The following is a 22,037-nucleotide window of genomic DNA, read 5'->3' on the forward strand; positions in this document are numbered from 1 at the left end:
TGTGGGTCTTGCAGAAGCTTCTGGAAACAGAAAGCCATGGTGCCAAAATGTTCTAATTTGAGTTAGAAGGTATTTCCAGATAAGCTTTTTATTTTATGATTGATCAGTCTTATTCACAGAATTTTATAAAGGAGTCCAGACACCCTCATCCAGTGTAGTTCTCCCAGATTTATGCTAGTCCCACCACTTTTCCTGTTATATTTTTTCTGTGGAAAATCTGTTTAGGGGGGGAAAAACCCAGTAGAGATGCAGTATGCCTTTTGCTTTACAGTATAGGAGTCTGTCTGAAAGCATCCATGGAAAAACAGACATAGGGATGATTCTGCAGGGCACTCTCTGAATAGTTCAGTACAGCATACCATGACCTTTGTAACTCTCTTTTTGCTGTCTGGGCTTACAGCTACTTCATGAAGAACTGGCCCTCCAGTGGGTGGTGAGCACCAGTTCTGTGCGGGAGGCTGCTTTGCATCAATCCTGGTTCTTCTTCCAGCTGATGGTATGTACAGATTGCCAGTCTTTAGTGTCAGAAATGTTGGCTTCTCTTCACTTGTTTAATTTTTTTAAAAAAAATAGGCAACCTTCTTGCTGTCAATAAAGAAATTTCTGTTTTGTACAATACAAACATTTCCAATTTCCTGTTTTGTTCTATGTATTTAGATATAGTAATTGTCCCACCATTTGTATTTGAGAGTATAGAATTGGCAGTCAATCATGATCACATACATTCCAGATTTGAAATGAAGCCTTGTTCACACATTTAACTGTCTCTAACTCTCTAATAAAGAGAGTGAAAGAACCCTTCAGTAAGGAAAATGACAAAACCAGTCAGGATAGTGATTGAATAAGAGTCCTTTTTGGAAATACAATTCTTAGTTTACTAAAGCACAGGCTAAGTACACTACTTTAGGAGGAGCCACTCTGCCTGCATGACAGCCTAAATTGGTTGAGGCTGAGGTTGGAATTTACTGGCCGGATTATTTGTGCTGATGCATACACACTCTGGCTCTCCATTGACAGGGGCTTGTGCTTCTTGCAGGTGAAGAGTATGATACACCATCTGTTCCTGTGTGACAAGCTAGAAGCCCCGCGCAAGACACGCTTCCCTGGCCGTTTCATTGATGATATCTCAGCCCTGGTATACACTGTTAGTGGTGAAATTGCTAGCCGCTGTCAGAAGGTTTGTGAAAGATTCTTAGGAAAAGTTCAGTCTTATGGAGCTTCTAGAATGTTAAAAAGAAATGGGGCAGGGATCTTAATTCCAGAAGGTTGGGGTTGTAACTTAAAATAGTTTATCCTGGCTGCTGTTCCCTTCACTTCATGGAATAGAGAGTATAACCAGGAGCTTCTTTAAAAATCCCCTGGGTAAGCTGATTCAGATAGAAGGATGTATTGCAGATACCTAGGTGCTCAACTATGGGGTTCATAGATCAAAACAGCACTTTGAATTAAACCCAAAAACCTATTGGCAACTATTATAGGGTCTGAAAGACAAGTGTAATGTACTTTTCATGAATAATACCCAGCAGTAGGCAGCTGTTCCATTTTGTATTAATTGTGGTTTTCAAAAACAGCCACAATTAAAGCTCATTGGAATAGTCTAATAACATAATGATGAGAATATGTATCACTGTCACAATAATCTTATGATATAGATAAGGTTTATTCTGGTACACTAGCGAAACCTAGACAAAAATTGCCTGGCAGCAGTTGTAACTACACACACCTGTTCTCTCAGGGACAGTGTCACTCCAATTAAGAGACAACATTGGAGCTGATTGACAATACTGAAGTAACTTTGTCTTGCTTGGTTTCAATTTCAACTTGTCTTGTCTAATCCATACCTTACAGGTTCCAGTCAACAGGACAAGACTTCTACAGTCTTCCTGGTATGGCCTAGAATGGTAGTTTACAACCACTAGTATCATCACCATACTCCTAATACTCCAATGGGTGTGTCCCAGGAGTTTATGTAAATGTTAAACATGAGGGGATCTATCCTGAAACACTCCATAAATGAAGGGCCACCAAGCCAATCTCTTCTCTCTAATCATCACTAACTGCATTTACCTACTAAGGAAAGAACAAAACAGTGTTTTGCATTCCCAATCCTTGGAGGGTTCAGAAGTATAGCATGGCTGATAGCAATAGCACTTAGACTTATATACTGCTTCATAGTGTTTTACAGCCCTCTCTAAGTGGTTTACAGAGTCAGTCTATTGCCCCCAACAATCTGGGTCCTCATTTTAATGACCTTGGAAGGATGGAAGGCTGAGTCAACCTTGAGCCTGCTGAAATTCGATCTGCCAAACTGCTGGCAGCCGGTGATCAGCAGAAGTAGCCTGCAGTACTGCACTCTAACCACTGTGTCATCATGGCTCTGATGCTCTTGAAAGCTGTTGAAAAGATAATTGGAGCAAAAAGGATATACTAACGCTGGCTGATCCCAAGAAAGATTTATTTATTTTATTTATTTTATTTTATTTCTATACCGCCCTTCTCCTGCGGGACTCAGGGCGGTGTACAGCCGAGATAAAACATTGCATATAAAATTTAAAAACAGTTTAAAAAACAATTAAATAATTTCGGCCCAAGATTTAAAACAACCCAATTAAAACCAAATTCAATTAAAACTGAGAGGATGGGATCAAGCCAGCCCGGCTAGATGGAATAAGTGTGTTTTCAGGGCCCGATGAAAAGTCCGGAGGTCTGATATCGTGTGTATCTCAGGGGGTAGGTTATTCCAGAGGGCAGGTGCTGCCACAGAGAAGGCTCTCCCCCTGGGGGTTGCCAGCCGGCACTGTCTGGCCGACGGCATCCTGAAGAGGCCCTCTCTGTGCGAGCGAACCGGTCGGTGGGAGGCTATTGGCGGCAGAAGGCGGTCTCGCAGATACCCCGGCCCTAAGCCATGGAGCACTTTAAAGGTGGTCACCAACACCTTGAAGCGCACCCGGAAGACCACAGGAAGCCAGTGCAGCTCGCGCAGGAGAGGTGTCATATGTGAGCGCCCCGTCGCTCCCATAATCCCCCGCGCGGCCGCATTCTGGACTAACTGCAGCCTCCGGGTGCACCCCAAGGGGAGCCCCATGTAGAGAGCATTGCAGTAGTCCAGGCGGGAAGTGACAAGTGCTTGAGTGACCGTGCGTAGGGAGTCCCAATCCAGAAAGGGCTACAACTGGCATATCAGGCGAACCTGATAAAAAGCCCCCCTGGCCACGGCCGTCATGTGCTCTTCTGTTGTGGCCCCGCCCTCCGAGCCTATCTCATCGGAGGAAGAAGACTCCGAACATGAAGAAGAGGAGTCGGCCAGGCCTCTCTCTCCAGGCCCCTCCCCTCTGGCACTGCCTCAAGTGCCGGCCGAGGAAGAGGAGATTAGCTAGGAGCCAGGTGTCTCCGATGAGAGCGAGGGAGGTGATCTGTCGTTCCTGGATCCATGCCAATGAAGGCGTGATAAACGGTTGCAGCAGTTAAGGAGGTGTGCCAGGGATTATAACTGAGTCACTGGACCACACCCCAGAGACTATATAAGAGAGTGTGGTGGCCATTTAAGACTCTGTGACGGACAAAAACTAACTCTGGCTAGTCACTTGAACAACGCTTAAAGCTGCCGAAGGTTTTTTGTTTGGAACTGGACTATTTATAAAATGTGTGTATTTCTGTTTATCTGGTGAAGGGATATTCCGTTTATTGAAGTAAAAGCACTTGGCAGTCGGTGCTCGTATTGCTGCCAAGTTTCTGATAAGAAACTGTGTGCGTGCCAAGTGCTTTCTTAACCCTCGGCTGGCTGTGTTTGTGTGTGTGTGGAGACGGGGACAGAACATCCTCTAAAGACAGCCGTGCATCCAGGAGGACGCCCAAGTTGCGAGCCCTCTCCGTGTGGGCCAGTGATTCGCCCCCAATAGCCAGCGATGGCACCAGCTGGCTATATCGGGACGCCGGAAGCCACAGCCACTCGGTCTTGGAAGGGTTGAGTCGGAGCCTGTTTCTCCCCATCCAGGCCTGCACGGCCTCCAGGCACTGGGACATCACTTCAAGGGCATTGTTGGGGTGGCCTGGGGTGGAGATGTACAGCTGAGTGTCGTCAGCGTACTGATAGAACTCCACTCCAAAGCCACAGATGATCTCACCCAGCGGCTTTACATAAATGTTGAACAGAAGGGACGAGAGGATCGACCCTTGTGGCACCCCACAAGCAAGGCGCCTCAGGGTCGACCCTTGCCCCCTGTCAACACAGATTGCGACCGGTCAGAGAGGTAGGAGGAGAACCACCGCAGAACGGTGCCCCCCACCCCCAGCCCCTTCAACCGGTGCAACATGATACCATGGTCGATGGTATCAAAAGCCGCTGAGAGATCTAACAGGACCAGGATAGAGGAACAACCCCTATCCCGAGCCCTCCAGAGATCATCCACCAACGCGACCAATGCCTTTTCCGTGCTGTGCCTAGGCCGGAAGCCGGACTAGAGCGGGTCTAGATAGACAGCTTCATCCAGGTACTGGTGAAGCTGCCGCGCCACCACACTCTCAACAACCTTCGCAACGAAGCGAAGGTTGGAGACTAGACGATAGTTAGCCAAAACAGCCGGATCCAGAGAGGGCTTCTTGAGGAGGGGCCTCACCACCGCTTCTTTCAAAGTGGCCGGCAGGACCCCCTCACTCAGAGAAGCGTTAACAATCCTCTGGAGCCAGCCTCGTGTAACCTCCTGGGAAGCCAGTACCAACCAGGAGGGACACGGGACCAATAAACATGTGGTCGCGTTCAGCCGTCCCAGGATCCTGTCCACGTCTCGGGAGCCACAGGATCAAACTCCTCCCAGATAACACTCTCAAGACCTGCCTCAGTCATCCCGTCCAGACTTACCCAGTTAGAGGCCAGGCCTTCCCGAATCTGAGCGATCTTGTCATACAGATACTGCACAAAATCCTCAGCTCGACCTGCAAGGGATCATCCCGTACTTCCAGATGGAGGAGGGAGCGGGTCACCCTAAACAGGGCAGCTGGGCAATTATCTGATGACGCAATAAGAGTGGCAAAATAGCTGGATTTCGCCGCTTTTATCGCCACTAGGTAGGTCTTAATATGAGACCTCACCAGTATTCGGTCGGATTCGGATCGGCTGGTCCTCCAACTACTCTGCAGGCGCTTTTCCGGCGCTTCATCTCCCTCAGCTCCTCGGAGAACCAAGGAGCTAGGTGAGTTCGGTGCCGGGTCAGAGGCCGCAAAGGCACGATGCGGTCCAAAGCCCCGGCAGCTGCACTATCCCAGGCGGCCACCAGGTCTTCAGGTGAATCATGAGCCAGAGTCTCAGGAAATGGCCCAAGCTCCATCTGGAACCTGTCAGGATCCATCAGGCGCCTGGGGTGGAACCACCTGGTCGGTCCCGCCTCTGCAGCGGGGTGCAGTGGTTAGAAAGTCCAGTCGAAGGAGCGAGTGGTCAGACCATGACAAAGGTTTGATGACTATATCCCCTGTATCAAGGCCACTCGACCACTGACCAGAGACAAAAACTAAGTCCAGAGTGTGTCCACCCGTGTGAGTAGGGTCATGAATTAACTGAGTAAGGTCCATGGCCGTCATGGAAGCCATGAACTCTCGAGCCGCTTCAGATGTTTCACCGATAGATGGCAGGTTGAAATCCCCCATGACTAAAAGTCTGGGGGTATCAACCGCCACCTCGGCTATGACGTTCAGCAGCTTGGGCAGGGCCATTGCCACGTGGCAGGGAGCCAGGTACGTGATCAACAAGCCCATCTGTACTCCACAGCCCCACTTCACAAAAAGGGACTTGCATCCGGCTATCTGTGGAACAGTGGTCTCCCTCGGATCAAGACCTTCCTTTATAATAACCACCCCCCCCCGCCCCTGCCCTGAGCTCTCGGCTGATGGAATGCTCAGAAGCCTGATGGGCACATATCTACGAGGGGAACTCCCCCCTCCTGGCCCAACCAGGTCTCTGTGATACCTGCCAGGTCCACTCCCCCCTCCTGAATAAGATCGCAAATGAGGGGGGCTTTATTTACCATGGACCTGGCATTGCACAACAGCAGCCGAAGGCTCGGGCCCTGAGAGTCTGAACAATCTGGGGTGCGAGAAGGGCTATGGGGACCGGGGTGCACCACCGTTTGAAGATAGCGAGTGTGCGCCCCCACCACATGATACGGCCCCCTGCTCCCACCATATCTGCCCTCCCACTCAACGCATTGATAGAGAAGCCCTCAATAGATAATCCACCAGAGCAACTGACATTGCTTCCATCCCATACTCAAGCCTGAATCCTGACTGAAAACAGTTTAGATAATCTGCTCCCTCAGAGCATCCTGAAGTTCAGTTTCTATTACCCTCTCAACAACTTTTTCTAAAAAGGGAAGGTTGAAGAGTGGATCATATATACCAAACTTTAAAAATTCTAAGCTTGGTCAGCTCTCTACTAGTGAGGCAAATATAACACATATTGGTATAATAAGTTTCACATTTTTTTGAAATGTATAGGCCTGGCTGTATTTGCATTTTGCCTGCTGTGCCTAGAACTCCACAGCAGTTGTGGAGAGTATGAAAAACCAGTATTTTCTCCGCTCTGGTGCTGCACTCTGAGTGCCAAAGGTCCATAAAAAAGGCATGTTAGGTAGGGCCAATTCATAAATATTTATGCTATTTCCATAGGATGTGGAACTGGTGGAGCATCTCAACAGTAGCCTGGCCTTTTTTCTCAATGACCTGCTGTCGTTCATGAATCGTGGCTTTGTCTTTGATCTTCTGCGGTCTTATTATAAGCAGGTAATAAGTATGTGTCTTTTTCCCAGAATTATGAGATTCCTGTTGGGAAGAGGATACATTATTAGACTCAAAGTGCCAGGATGACTATGGGAATCATTTTGCATTGCAGGGCTTAACTATTTGAATGGTCTCTGTAAAGCTTAGAAAGTAGCCATGATTGTAATTTATACTAGTTTGCTTGAGAGAACATGTATATCTACAAAGGTTTGAATACTTTCTTCCAGATTCTTAAAACCTATGTATGATGAAATGTACTAATGCACCTCTTTCTTCATTATTCATTTCAGAGCAGGGCGAGAAAAAAATAATAAACACAGATTCATTAATATGGTTAATTACTGTATTTCCCCCGAAATAAGACCCGGTCTTATATTTGGGGGGGGGGCTCCAAAATAAGCATTAGGGCTTATTTTTGGGGAAACACGATATGAGGGTGATCAACTCGATTGGGCGCCCCACCCCCTAGTGCATGCACAAGAGGTGGCAAGCATGCAGGGACTGATGGTATCCGGCAGCAGTTGCAGCCCTCCATCCCTTTTTTTTTTTTATTGCAAAAGTTTTACAATTACATTTTCACCCCTTTTCCCCCCCCTTCCACCCCCCCCAAACTTCCCAACCTCCCTAACCCTCCATCCCTTGATTGGTGCACACTGGGGCTGCACAGCCCATGTAGCGCAGGTGAGTTGATTCCCTGTCCAAGTAGCAGGTGGAGGCAGAGGTGCAGGGGGGTAGGCAGGCGATCTAGACGCACTACGCAGACTGGGAAAGCTCATCGTGTGGCGGCACTGGCAGCAGACAGAGACAGAGGCACGGGGTGGAAGGCAGGTGATCCCAACATGCTGCACAGGCTTCAGGCAAGCTGAGACACGTGAAGATGAATATCCTGCAGCCAGCCGCTCCAGCCCACCAACTTCTGACTTTCCCACAGCTCTCACAATACGGCTGGATCGCCTGCCTTCCCCCCACACCTCTACCTCCATCTGCTGCCAGTGCCATTGCCTGAACACGAGCCTCCCATGGCTGCCCACCACTCCAGCCCACTGACTCTCAGCTTTCCCGCGGCCTGTGCAGCGCATCCAGATTGCGTGCCTCCCCCTACCTCTGCCTCCATCTGTTGCTTGGACAGGGAATCAACTCACCTGCGCTACACGGGCTGTGCCGTCTCCTGTGCAGCTAAACCTACTTTATTGTAAAGCTACATTAACAGAATCTTGCAAGTGTGAAAATTCAAATCTTCCACTATCACTTTCAACTGTTTGATCAATTAGGGTGAGTCCTTTCTAACTTTCTTTCTCTGACCATTAAGTTCCTTCTCTTGTCTGATTGTTTCTCAGCCAGTAAGATTAATACACGAGATTAAATTTGGTGCCTCCTGACCCTAATTCTTTTCCCTTTCCCCATTCCATATTCCATATATACATAAAGATGTAATAGGGCTTCCAGGAGATACTTATGTGGAGAAATGGAATTGACTACTCAAATAGGGAGAAGGGCAATAACCAGGAAGCTTAGAATAGAACATTAATAGTTCAACAGTTTTACTATGAATGGCTGCTGATGTTCAGCCATTCTGTTGCTTATTTGTGTATTCATGATCAGGTAGAAAGTCCTTTCACCAAAATTGCTTTTTTGAGTTGTTCTAAGTTCATGATTGCGATACTTATATGCTATCAAACCATCATCTTCTGGTCTCTTTTCCATTACTTTTAAGTTTTCTAAGACTAGTTGCTGATAATATGAGATCTTCATGGTAGAAGAAGAATCCTACTACATCAACAACTTATCTTTACAAATCCAGTATAAAGTCCAACTGTGCCTACCTCATTTTGCTGTGCACTTGTTTACTTCATTCAACTGTCCTAACTTCAATTTTTTTAAAAAAATATTGGTTGTGAAATTACCCAATTGTGAAGTGGTACCATTTTTGTATAGAATATTTGGGATCTCATTCTGTGTTCCTTCTCATTCCCCAAACCTAATTCAGCCTTTTTACTTCTTGCAGAAAAGTTTGCTTACTGTCTTTTATGGATGAACCTGGAGATAGAGATAGGCCTGTCCATTACATATTTTTGAGCTTCTAATTTAATGGAAAAACTCTTGAATACTGTATGGATTGCTGGGATAATGTTTTTCTGAGCCTGGAAGATGGATCTGCATAGCTACATTATGGCTAGGATAATTCAAGGGTTTTTTTTTCTACTTCTCCAGATCAATAACTGGCTGTTGACCACACAAAACCCCAATGCCCTCATTGCTCTCAGGATGGACTTGATCCGTATTGTCTGCAGCCATGAACATTATGTCACCCTAAATCTTCCCTGCAGTGGCCTCTCCCCTCCTGCTTCCCCTTCTCCCTCCATCTCATCAGCAACTTCCCAGGTAGGTAGAACAGCATGAAGGAAGAGAATGAGAAACAAGAGTTTATTTTTGAAAATCAGGTTCTCCCCTTCAGTACTCTCATCAGAAGTCCCATTGAGAAGTTGCCACTCTGATTATGGAGGTTCCAGTTAGCTGCCAGGTTTTAGGGTTTGGATGGATCTGTGAATTTTTCCACTGTTTAAAATAATAGTGAGGTAAGGAGTGATGGGGGAAAAGGCTGGTGGCTCAGGGAAAATTTGCCAGAAAAATAGGGCTTTGAGAAATATAGAAAAATGGGATATGTTGTAATACCCGCATCCCTTAGAGAAAAAGCAAGATATAAAAGTAATGGTGTATAAAAAAAGGCAAGTAAGGAGCAGGCTAAGGACAGGAATTAACAAAATTGCCATGGATAAGACAAACGGTGACAGGAGATGTCAGCAGGATTTTCTTTCTTGGGAAAAGAGTGCTATTCTCATATGATAGAAAAGAAGCATTTTCCACTATTAGGGAATGTTATCTGTTACTGAGTTATCTGTTCTTTTTTACTGACACTGCTGCAGCCTTCCGCCTCCTCTCTCTGTTTTCCTCTACCTCCCATTCAATATTGCAAATGATCCCTAAAGGGAGATGGGGAGTCCCTGAGTCGTTCAGACTGAAGTGATAGATAACTGCTGCAAGGGGGTGGCTTGGATTGCTACCCTTTACTTTGCATTCATGAAAGCAGAAATTCCTCAAGGTGCAGCTTTACCTGGTTTTTCATCGGCCACCTCCTCTTTGCAGAGTTCAGCGTTCTCCAGCCACACGCAGGATCAGCGAGTGGCCAGCATGTTTGAGCTCTCTGTAGCTTTTCGCCAACAGCACTTCCTGGCAGGCTTGGTGTTGATGGAACTGGCACTCATCCTGGAGCCTGATGCAGAGGGGTAGGTATGATCTAGTGGGGAAAACAGAAGCCTTATGGCTGCATGTGTCCTCCTCCATTCCCTGACCACAATAGTCAAAAATGGGATTTATTATCTTCCGTTCTTTCAAACTAGAAATTAGAGTAAAACAATGTGTCTTAACTTTATCTATGGAGATTCTCAGTCATCCAGGTCAAGGTGCTTTTTCAAGAGGCAACTGGACATTCTGGTTTTGCTTCTTATCCAAGAAGCTTCTTCAGCTTCAGTGTCTGAACTTCGTTAACTTTAAGGTGTGTTGACTACAATTACCAGCATGCTAATTAGAAAATTCTGTGGGTTGAAAATTCATGCATCTTAAACTTGCCAAGGTTGAGAAACACCCTCCTCTGAAACCCTGAAGATGGATAACAGAAAATCCTGATGCCCTGCCTGGGTTCTTCATTTTGCCTTCCTTCTTAAGTGTAACCCAGGGCCACCAAAAGACTGTCCATCTTTGTTCAAGGAGCGAATTTGCAGTGAAATGAGCTGAAGAAGATTCCTCGATGAGAAGTGAAACGTTTTCAAAGAAAAAACAGAAAGTCCAATTGTTTCTTGAAAAAGCAACTTTGCAGTGAACTGTGAACATGTGACATGTGAATGTGTGTGTTTTATCTCTTTTCCTGCAAATGTCAAATGGCAGTGCATCACTGAATAAAACAAATTGCAGAAAAGAGACAACATTGAAATAGAAAACAAGTTTTTGTCCTGGTGAGCCCCCTTTTACCTTCTGCTCACAGTTTATGACAGATTTCCTGCCAGAGAAACTACTTATGCTCTGAGATTAGGGCTGGCTTGCTCAGCCTGTCCAGACTACAAACTAGAGCCTTCAAAAGGATTTCTGGAGTGGATGAGCTCTATTCTCCAGACCAGAAACTGCAGCTTACTTGAATTGAGCTTACATTTAGCCAGTAACTTGTTGTGGCTTTAGTTAAGTAATACTGAAAGAGCCATTCCATGTATATGTGGAGGTCTGCAGGTCTGTGAATAGTTTTCTTTTATTACTTCCTTATGGCAATTGGCCTTCTGAATGAGGGAAGGTCTTGGAGGCTTCTTTATTACCCTATGGACAATGACCAGCATTTTCCTCTGTCCATGGAGGAGTGAAATAAATAGCAGTATTTCATGTTTCTGTTCTAAAAATCTTTCCCTCCCTCCATCAGGGCATTCTTCCTGCACAAGAAAGCCATCTGTACTCTACATAACCTGCTGTGCAGTCATGACTCTGATACTCGCTACAGGGACCCTACTGTGCGAGCCCAAGTTGCTCAGCTCTATTTGCCTCTGATTGGCATCATCATGGATGCTCTACTGCAGCTCTATGACTTTACAGGTAAGGTCAGAAGTGAGAGGTGGAAAGTAACCCATGAAACTGCCAGTGTGTGCAGACACTGCCAAAGGAGACAAATTTTATTCCATATGAAAATCAGCTCCATTCATGCAGACTTTTTAAAACGTTGTATTTTCTAAAAAGAAATGCATGCTCTTTATGATTCCCTAAATAGTTAATTTTCCGGGGCACTAAGATTTATTATCTTTGGACATGGCGAAATCAGAATGACTTAATCCAGTGGTTCCCAACCCATTTTTTTGGCCATGCCCCACCTAAGCATCTGTAAAATCCCGATGCCCCCCCCCCCATGACATATAATTCTTACTATACAAAAAGTGAACTCCTTCTCACACAAAGGAAGCCTAAAAGGTCATTAACTTGGTTTAAACAAGGTTCCAAAGAACATCCATGAAAGAGAAAAATAAAAGAACCAAAGACAGTAGAAGTACTGAGAAACTTAAAAAATAATAGTATGAAGGAATATGAAAAAAACAGCAAATAAAGTTTCAAAACATATAATAGAGAACTGAAATGCATAAATATAAAATAATTTTAATGAAAGCTTTTTCTGTAAAGCTCACCTCAAGATCATATTTACAATGCAATCCTATGCATGCCTACTCAGAAGTAAGTACCATTGTCTTCAATGGGGCTTACTCTCAGGAAAATGTTGTAGGATTGCTGCTTTAATCTACTTAGTGAGATCCTTGTGCTTAGTCGGAACACATCTGGTTGCTGGCAGTTGCTCCCTCCTCCCCACAGCTGGGATATCCTTTTCAGACCAAGCCCTAGAAAATACACTTTAACAAATACAACAATAGGTAAATGAAACACAGCTGTTTCGTCACAAATATATAAGAACAATTAGCGGGCTTTCAAAAATTCAGTTAATAGCTCATTTTCGATTTGCCCCCATTAAAAATCATATTGCCCCCCTGTAGGCATCGGCCCCACATTGGGAACCACTGACTTAATCTAAATGTTTCTCAATTTTGTTAAATTGCCTGTAGATTTCAAACAGAATTGATTAGCATTGATGTTATTTTTTGTAATGTTGGTTTTTAATAGTTTTATAATCATGTGATTCATATACTCTTGGTCTTTTACTATAAAGCACTGAACTAAATTTTTAGAAAATCAGTTGACAATGAGGTTCCCCTGTCCTGGTATATCAGAGATGTCAAAATGTGTGGAAGTAGTTGTTCTCCTTGGGAATGATTTACATTTACAACTAGTGATATACACCTTTACTCCCTGGTTTGCTCAGCCATTTTGTTATAATGATCATTACAAAAAAGCCAGGCCAAGTTGACTTTTTTACTAGCTTTGCTTTCTACATCTGATCAAATTGTTTAAAGCTGCTACTTTTATTAAACGCAGCCATTATATTTCAAAGCTTAAAATCAGCAGACTTTCTTTATATTTTATTCTCTTTGACAATCTGTTATAGCTTTTCTTATCAAATTTTCTGTTTCTACTGTTTGTTCTGATTTTTCAGTTAAATCATTGGTGATGGGTACAAATTGATTAGCCGTATTTATATCATTGTTTTCCAGCATACAGATGATAAATGTCAGCATTAATAATATATTTTATAATTGTTCTGTATTGTTCATTTCTTTGTATCAAAGGATCTTTTTGATACACAGAGAGTAATGTGTAAAATTAAATTTTTCCTTCCTTGCTTCTCTCTTTTTCTTAATTAATGCATGTATTTGTAATTTCTGCTGTCACTAAATGATGTTTTGTTCACTAATGGTAACAGAAACCTGTTTGTGGCACAAACAACTATTAAATATATTGAGCAAATACAATAGACTGTTTTTTTTAAAAACAGTGATCAATTTTTGATTATAAAACCTATTAAAATTTGAGTTACCTCAGAAAACAAACTAGAGATGAATACTGTGTTTCTCCAGAAATAAGACCCAAACAGAAAATAAGCCCTAGCATGATTTTTCAGGATGTTTGTAAAATAAGCCCCAGTTAAGATTGTTAGCCCTTGAGGGGGTGTGGCTAGTACAGGAGGCAGCAATTGTGTGGGGCCGACGGTATCCTGCAGCAGCTCTAACCGACTGACCGGTGCACTCTGAGGCTGCATAGTCCGCACATCGCAGGGGAATCTTAAGCCCTGCGATTGCCTGGCCCTCCAAGCAGCCAGTGGCTACAGAGGTGCTGCATGGCCACCTACCCCATCATGGCTGCAGGCAAGCAAAGACAGACAATGGGATGGAGTGGGCTGCCAGCTGCGTGGTGTGTCCGGCGGGCCCATCATGTGCCTCCCCTTCCGTGCCTCTGCCTCCATCTGCAGCTTGGAGGGCCGGCCCAGCAGGCGCAGCACTCGGGCTCACCTACACTGCATGGGCTGCACAGCCCCAGAGTGCGCAGTGGCCAGCGGGTTGCAGCTGCTGCAGGAAACAGTTGGCCCCTGTGCGCTTGCTGCCTCTTATGTGCGCACTGAGGGCTGTGCCAGGGTGGTGGGGGCTAATCCCTCTCTGTATCCCTGATACTGTTTCCCCCCAAATATAAGCCCTAATGCATCTTTTGGACCAAAAAATAAATAAATAAGACTGGGTCTTATTTTTGGGGAAACACAGTAACTGTGCATCCTATGCCAGATTTTTTTTGTGAAGAACACAATAGTTTAAGCAGAATTAAAGCCAGTATTATTGAAGGAATGACCAATGAGAGATGGAGCGAGAGGCTAGTGAAATAGCAAACAAGAATATTACAAAGGAAGGAAGTTTTGGAAAGGAAGCTGAAGAATATTAGAGCTTAAAGAACTAAACAAGTTCTGGGGCTTAATCTAGGAATCTCATGGCTTGATTGTGGAACCTGATCATTAGATTTTAGGATTGGGTGAACTCAGATATTTGAGCTTGGGGAAAGAAATATAGATCTGCCTTGTTTAAACCCTATAGTTGGAAACAAGTTGAGGTCTCTCGGGATTGACTGGATGTGCTTCCTGTGTTCTCACCCATGATTTTCGACTCTTAAGAATTCTTTAATGGCCATACTGGCTTCAGAATATTGGGAACTGAAGTCCTTGCATGGCACTCACACTGGCAAAATTTGGATTGTCCCTACATCTGTCCTTTGGAATAGTATTTCTCTTGAGATGGATATAGCTTCAACCTGCTGACCTTTAGAAGCTTCTTAAAAACCTGGTTCTACACATTGGCTATGGCAATTTATGTATATGTGCATTTCAGATTTAATTTTTTAACTTCCCATAGTGGGATATTATACTTTTTGCAAGGTGTCTTGAGTCATTTGTCAATTGAGCAGTCTTATAAATAAAACAAATCAATAAAGAGCTCTCCTGGTTTATTTGGTCAGCATTGTAGAACTTCTTGGCTACTGAGTTTGCTTTCATCCAGATTCTAGCAGTCCCAGACTTGGTCATGTCAGTACCTTTTCTTCCAAACACCAATTTATTGTTCTAACAACAATGGTTGGCCTTTACTTTAAAAAGAAAAAATGACTACCTTCATGGCTTCAAACACATTTTAATTTTGGTGTATAATTTCATTATGTTTTTACAATATTTTAATCAGCAGATTATTTGTTAATTTTTGTTAGCTGCTTTCAGTATCTAAACACAGTAAAGTTTTGTTACTGTTTTATTTTCATAGATGGAACACAATTAAAGTGGCTGACTGGGTGGAAAAAAATATTTTTACTTCTATCACCCAAACACTAGTCAATTCTGTTTTACAGAGAACCACATCCAAAGAGGGCGGCTTGCTTCTGTGATGGTTGACGATGGAGATGGAGATGGCAGCACCATTAGCCAGTCAGTTGCCATGGCCATTGCGGGCTCTCCTTTGCCTCATACTCATCGGTCTACCGTCTTCCAAATGCCATCAGTGGTGAGTGTCTGTTGATCTAGGGAAATGGGAACATACAGTAAAACAGAATTTAAGAGGGTGGAGAATTCCTGCACACTCTGGATTTGAAGCTTCATAATTTCCAGCTTTGAGGAAATTTTCTCTCAGAGATGAAACCATGTGCATCTTGGATTTGTACCTCTCCCAGTGTCTTGAATCCAGCCACACGGACTCTTTATATCCATGGGTCTAAGGAGAAAATCCGGCAGACAGACAGATAGGAACATGCCCTCTCAGCAGCCTTCTCATACTCACCCACACATGCTGAATATTGTGGGATATCCCAGAATAAAAGGCTCTCAAATGCCAAGTTAGGGAGTGGCCCCTGAGAATACATCTACTGTGCATATCCTTTGATTAAAACAGTATCTTGAACAAACTTGAACCAAACTTCATAAAAAGCATTATAAGCAAAAAAAAAAAAAAGGTAGTGTAGGTCATTTATTCTGGATGGCATTAAAAACTGTAGAAGAGATATAAAGCTGCCATGTAGCATGTTAGTTCATACAAGTTAGTCTATTCTTTTTGGTTGTGACTGGCAGTGTGCTTCAGATTCCAGCCAGGAGTTTTCTGTTCTAACTGGAGATGTCAGGGATTGAGTCATTTTCATGTAAAGCAGCTGCTTGACCACCAAGCTATAACTCTTGGCTGCAGATACAACTCTTTCCCCCCTCCTTTGGATGGTAGCACTTCTTCCAATTAGAATAGATTAGATCAATGAAATCCTGTCATGCACTAGCATGCACTGCTTAGAGTTTGTTCATGAACTGTTCTGCGTGGCTTTTGTTTATCTGCAGCCTCCCCGCCAGTACAGCATGTTGTCTGCTGAAGCAAGTCGCAATCTACTGGTGTGTCTTCTGTGGGTACTGAAAAATGCTGATGGGGCTGTGCTACATCGTTGGCTGGCTGACCTCTCAGCTTTCCATTTGAACCGTCTACTTGACTTACTCTACCTCTGTGTCTCCTGCTTTGAATACAAGGTTAGAAGAAGCTTGAGAATTATGATATTTTGATTCTCTTCCTCTCCTTTAAAGATTAAAATAAAAACAAGAATTCTGTCTTTGGCTCATATACTATTTCCCCAGACGTTGGTATGAAAGTCAAAAATATAATTCATAAACATTTTTGTCACAAGCTGCTAACCTAAAAGAAATCTTTGTCTAAAAGCAACATGGTGCTTAGGAAAAGCTGAAAAAATATAATAATGTATTGAATTTTTAAGCAAAACATAACTATAATTTAGCCTGTGAAGTAGTTGAATGAATATCAAAATAATTAATTCACCTGAGTCAAATAGCAGGATAGCAAAACTGAATTTAAAAAGACAATTATTCTTGTGCTATACTTTAGAAAAGTCTCAGCAGAACAGATTGGTTATAGTTAGGGACAGGAAAGACTAATGTTGTATCTTCCCAAAGTCAGGAAATTTCTTCTTAGAGTCTTCTGTGGAAACTGGATGGGAAATGCAGGAAAAAAATAAACCAACTGACTTAAAAACACTTTAATTTGGCCCCCATGTTATCAGCATTTCCATAAGACATTGAGAAATCTCTTGATTTTTTAAAAAATGAATTGTTAATGGCAGTGAGTGGAAATGGGGAGTGTTATTAATGGAATTTTGAAATGGGCTAAGTGAAACTGAGATGTGACAACGTTCTAGAGTATCTGGTGCTGGGATTGTAAGATGATTTAGCTTCAACACCAACACCTTTAGTGGAGCCAGCAAACCATGATGTTCACTGCTGAACTCCTTCTGAATAGGCCTTTGATTACTTTGTTCTATGGGAAGCTATTTTTCCTATTTCTGAAGAACTGTGGGCAATTGGTTGGCAGATCTTGTTCCTGCAGTCAAATATTTCCTTCTTTCTTAATGAGGACTGATACCATCCCATAGGGCAAAAAGGCCTTTGAACGCATCAATAGCCTGACCTTCAAAAAATCTCTGGACATGAAGGCGCGACTGGAGGAAGCCATCTTAGGCACTATTGGAGCTCGTCAAGAAATGGTTCGACGCAGCCGAGGTGAGACAAGCCAAAGTGCATGGGGCAATGGAAGGCACCAGCACAGCTTTGCTTCTACAGTTCCTTCTCCCCAGAAGATGGACCATTTCTGGGCTACATTTACTGGAAATTTAGTCAGTGGCAGTAAAAACGTTGAAGAAAATAAATGCATTGCTTTTGATTTTCTTTAGTTTTTAGATCGGTTCAAATGGAAAGAATTAAGAAAGAAGTTTCTATTTGCTGTAGTGCTATGGAAATGGATCCATAATTAATGGGGTTTGGATTATTTTATATGTTTAACATGTGTTTAATATGTATTTTAACATGTTTTATCTGGTTTGATTTTAATTGTTGTGAGCCGCCCTGAGTCCTACGGAGATAGGGCGGCATACAAATCAAATAAATAATAATAAATAATAATAAAAACATCCTGATTTTTCAGTGTTGCACCATGATAAAGTCCTATTTGTAGTAAGGAAGTTCTGTCTGAAGTAAAATCAAGAACCCAGATGGGTTTCCCATCCTAGAGGAAGGATGGTAAGAAGGATGAGAGGAAGAAGCTGGTCATTTAAGCATTTTCCCCTCAAGACACATTTTTATTTATATTCAATGGTGAAAGCCAGATCCTTTCCCCTTTTTTTCAGCAGAGCGCAGTCCCTTTGCAAACCAAGAAAATGTTCGCTGGAGGAAGAATATTGCTCACTGGAGACAGAATTCGGACAAGGTGGACAAGTGCGTTTGTGGGCAATTCTGGCATATCTACACATTGATTGGAAACATGCAGAAGAGGCCTTCATCTTGCAGTGGATAAACAATAGCTAGGATGATGATGATGATCATAAAAATCATCATCATCATCATCATCATTATCATCATCATCACATTCTGCTGCTGAGGAGTCAGTATGATACTCATTGGGTGGCCACATGTAGTTTGGAAAAGCAGGGGTTTTTGTCTCCTTTTCATTTATTAGTTACATGTATACATTTGTTCCAAAGAAGAAAAAAATGTTGGTGATTGCATATTACCTTTCAGAGCCACTTCATTGGGCTTTTCTTATTCTAGCAGTTGTATGAGTGGAAGCCTCTGGAAGTAACACAAAAGAAATTAAATAATACACTTCTCATGTCAGTTCAGAAATTGGGAGATAGACAACCTAGTCTTAGCTTCATCGCTTTCTTTGAGTTTCAGAGGTTTCCTTCAGACCCAAATGGCAGTAATGCAGCCTTTAGACTTTGAAATCTTCCATTATAATCCAAATTTTACCTTTCCCAAAATGAGTTAATTTATAGTACAATAATACTATAATTTGGTTCAGTAGTACAATAGTAACCTTTCACTTCACCTAAATGTGTAGTCATAAAAAAAGTCCTGCTGGACCAGGCCATAGACCTATTGAGTACAGCGTTCTGTATCATATGCTATCTGATATCATTCTATATTATCCAGCATTCCATATCCTACAATCAAATAGATGCATTTGGAAGTTTCCAGCCAATGCTGAAAAGCTATGGTCCTTTTCTACAATCACACATACCAGTCATGTCCCAGCAAACAGTATTAAAGTGTTTTTTTTTATTTCTGCTTCTCTGTCCATCGCCTTCCATTAACTCAACAGCCTAATTTTATTGCCATTTGGGGAAGGATAAACCAACAGTTTTGGAGTGGCCAATTACTTTCACATGACATATCTTGCGGGGGATTCCCTTTTAGGAAAAGTCATTCTGCCCTTTTGCTCCAAAGGCAAATGGGGAGGCCCAATGATCAGAAATCAACTAAATAACTTTGCAAACAAAATGAGACATTTTGCACGACTAGATAGTAATCTAATGTTCACTTTCTTTATCACTTGCATAGGTCAAAGGAAGAAATGGAACATGATGCTTTGGTAGATGGAAACCTGGCTACAGAGGCCAACATGGTGGTGCTGGATACCCTGGAAATTATTGTGCAAGTAAGATCTAGCCTTACTCATTACGATAAAGCTTTGAGTCTTGTCCTCTAAATGTGAGGTTTCTACTATCTCTGTTGTGGAGCATTCAGAACTGGTCTTAAAGAGAAAGGATTCTGCTTCCCAAAATGTATCTGATAAGTTTGGTCTTAGACTTACAATAACTTTATTGTCACTTTGAATATACACTAATCAGCATACATTAAAATGAAATTCCATTGCATACAGCTCTGAAAGGGTCACCAGCTTCAATATACACTATATAAACATGACTAAATAAACATGCTCAAATTATGCATATACCCACATATATTATATGACACAAAGAAACAACACAGTCTAGTTCAGATATATAAGTGAACATGGCGAGAGAAACGAATCTTGAAAGTTTACTGAATAACAGGAAGCAAGCTTCCTATAATCTTCTCGTCTGACCTTACCACTCTCTGAATGGACTTTCTCTCTGAGGCACTGCAGTCACCAAACCAAACAGTGATGCAGTTTGTTAAAATGCTCTCAAGCATGCCTCTGTAAAAAGTGGCTAGGACAGAAGGAGAAAGATGTGGTCTCCTCATCTGATGCAAGAAATGCAGATGCTGGTTTGCACAATTCACTAAGAATGATGTGTGGAGAGACCAGTTCAGATTGTTAGTTATCTGCATTCCCAGATACTTAATACTGTTGACCACCTCTACAGCTGCATCCTTGATGCTGAGTGGAGTATGACCATGCCGTCTCTTTCTAAAATCTATGATGATCTCCTTTGTTTTATTAACATTTAGAACCAGGTTACGTTTATTGCACCTATCCACCAGAGCCTTCATCTCTTCCCTATAAGCATCTTCATTGTCATCCCAGATAAGACCCACCACTGCCATGTCATCCACATACTTCACAATATGATTTGTAGCAGATTTGGCACAGCAGTCGCAGATCATCAAGGTGAACAGTGGTGGACTTCCAGTTTGGCGTCACGGTGAGACGGTTGAGGATAGCGGGGCTCTGCGAATCCCAGCCAATCCTCCTTTGTGAATCATCCTGGAGGGATGATGAAGAAAGGAGGGATGCCTTGTCAATCGCAAGAGAGCAGCTGCTCTCCCGCTGGATCCGAGGCACCCTCCCAACCAACGAAGAAGAGAAACAGACATTATTGCTGGAACGAAGCTGAGACAACCAAAGAAGCTCTAATGAGCTGTTCGGGAATAGAGTATTGGAACTGGGTGAGACGATTTTCAACTTCTACTTTAGCTATCTATCCCCAAATAAAAGAATTTTTGAAAGAAAGATTATCCAAAACATAGAGGAAGCAGCAAATTAATACGCGGAGATAAACTACAGACCCAAAAGAGAAATGAAACTTTAACAGAGGCTATTAAGTTTTAGAACATAGAAGGTCCGGACTGGAATTTACAGTTTTGTGAAAAGTTATTTAAATTAGCAGATAATATTCTTTGACTATTGGAAGAAATTCCACAAAGAAAAATGAACTTTTTGACTATTTGACAATCAGCTGTTATATCTTTCACTTCGCTTCAATGCTGGAAGTTAGAACTGGGTTGAAACCTACTGGTGAAAAAAGATATTATACTTCTACATAATCGGAAAAGACCTTGAAAGGAAGCCAGGATTGATAAGGAAAAGAGAAACAAAGTGAAGAAAGGCAAACAACATCTGGGAAAATGGAATATTTTAAATAGAATTCTGTACAAGTGGAAAGAGAAAGAATAGGGAGGACATCTATTGGCAAGACAAGACACCCCCCCCCCAAAAAAAGGCAGCCATAAGATTTGATTTCTGACTGTTTGGGAGTAAATGGTGAGCCTTTTGAAGACCTTCAAAGTAGTGTGGATTGTAAACAATATGGTCCTTTTTTGAACTGTCTTGAATTGCCCTTGAGACTGGACAGCTGACGCTGGTGGATTAACGAGATATGGAGGAATTTGATGGGCCATCCTGGACTATAAATACTGTTTGATACCTTGTTTCCCCCAAAATAAGATATCCCCTGATAATAAGCCCAATCGGGCTTTTGAGTACACGGCAATAAGGCCAAGTGCTTATTTCAGGGTTCAAAAAAATATAAGACAGGGTCTTATTTTTGGGGAAACACGATAGAATATTTTACGAGGTAAAAGAAGAAAAGTTAAACAAGACTTACAAACTTGGACAATTTTGAGGAAGTAAATTGGTAAATTTTGAGGACTATAAATATAAATATTTGATTTTGAGGAACGGTTCTAGGATTGAGCAAATTCTTCTCTTATTGGCTCTTTGGTGTTCTGGACAACTGAGACATTGGGGTTTTGGTGGATTATTGAGCAATTTCCAGCCCATTAATTCAAATTAAGATGTCACAACAGGGAAAAATTAATATACTTCAAAAAGAAATACAATTGATGTTTCAATATATCCAGGAAGCTATGATAAACAATCATAGAGAGATGAAGAAACAGATGCATGACATAGATGTGAGATTAGGAAACAATTAGCAAATGACAACAAAAAATGAACAAAAAATTCAGAAAATAGAGGAGGAATTAGAAGGGGTGGAGGAAAGAATGGAGGAGATAAATCAACAAGCGGATAAAGATTTGGAAAAGAAAGGAATAACTCTTGAAAAGGAGAGGGCAGTTTATTTTTTAAGATGTCAAAATATAGATGAGGACAAAGAGGAAGATCTGCCAGAAGAGATGAAAGAATTATTGGTGGGGACCCTTGAGACTGAAAAGTGAGAGGTAGACAGGGAGGCAGATGAAATACTTAGATTAAATATGAGTGGTGTAAGGAGACATAAGG

General features: G+C 42.5%; 1 protein-coding gene across 1 annotated transcript in view; it reads left to right on the top strand.

The window, feature by feature from the left end:
- DOCK6 (dedicator of cytokinesis 6) overlaps nucleotides 1-22,037 on the top strand; it is a 208,460-nt gene that overhangs the window by 125,180 nt on the left and 61,243 nt on the right. The window contains exons 26-36 of the mRNA XM_070934460.1: nucleotides 401-496; nucleotides 1,037-1,177; nucleotides 6,658-6,771; nucleotides 8,980-9,150; nucleotides 9,913-10,052; nucleotides 11,231-11,400; nucleotides 15,121-15,272; nucleotides 16,088-16,270; nucleotides 17,185-17,311; nucleotides 17,938-18,022; nucleotides 19,148-19,244. Coding sequence (XP_070790561.1) covers nucleotides 401-496; nucleotides 1,037-1,177; nucleotides 6,658-6,771; nucleotides 8,980-9,150; nucleotides 9,913-10,052; nucleotides 11,231-11,400; nucleotides 15,121-15,272; nucleotides 16,088-16,270; nucleotides 17,185-17,311; nucleotides 17,938-18,022; nucleotides 19,148-19,244 — 1,476 coding nt within the window. The remainder of the gene's footprint in view (nucleotides 1-400; nucleotides 497-1,036; nucleotides 1,178-6,657; nucleotides 6,772-8,979; nucleotides 9,151-9,912; nucleotides 10,053-11,230; nucleotides 11,401-15,120; nucleotides 15,273-16,087; nucleotides 16,271-17,184; nucleotides 17,312-17,937; nucleotides 18,023-19,147; nucleotides 19,245-22,037) is intronic.

The sequence above is a fragment of the Pituophis catenifer genome, unplaced genomic scaffold (assembly GCF_029215685.1).
Source record: "Pituophis catenifer annectens isolate HBS135680 unplaced genomic scaffold, rPitCat1.0.hap2 SCAF_2, whole genome shotgun sequence".
NCBI lineage: Eukaryota > Metazoa > Chordata > Lepidosauria > Squamata > Colubridae > Pituophis > Pituophis catenifer.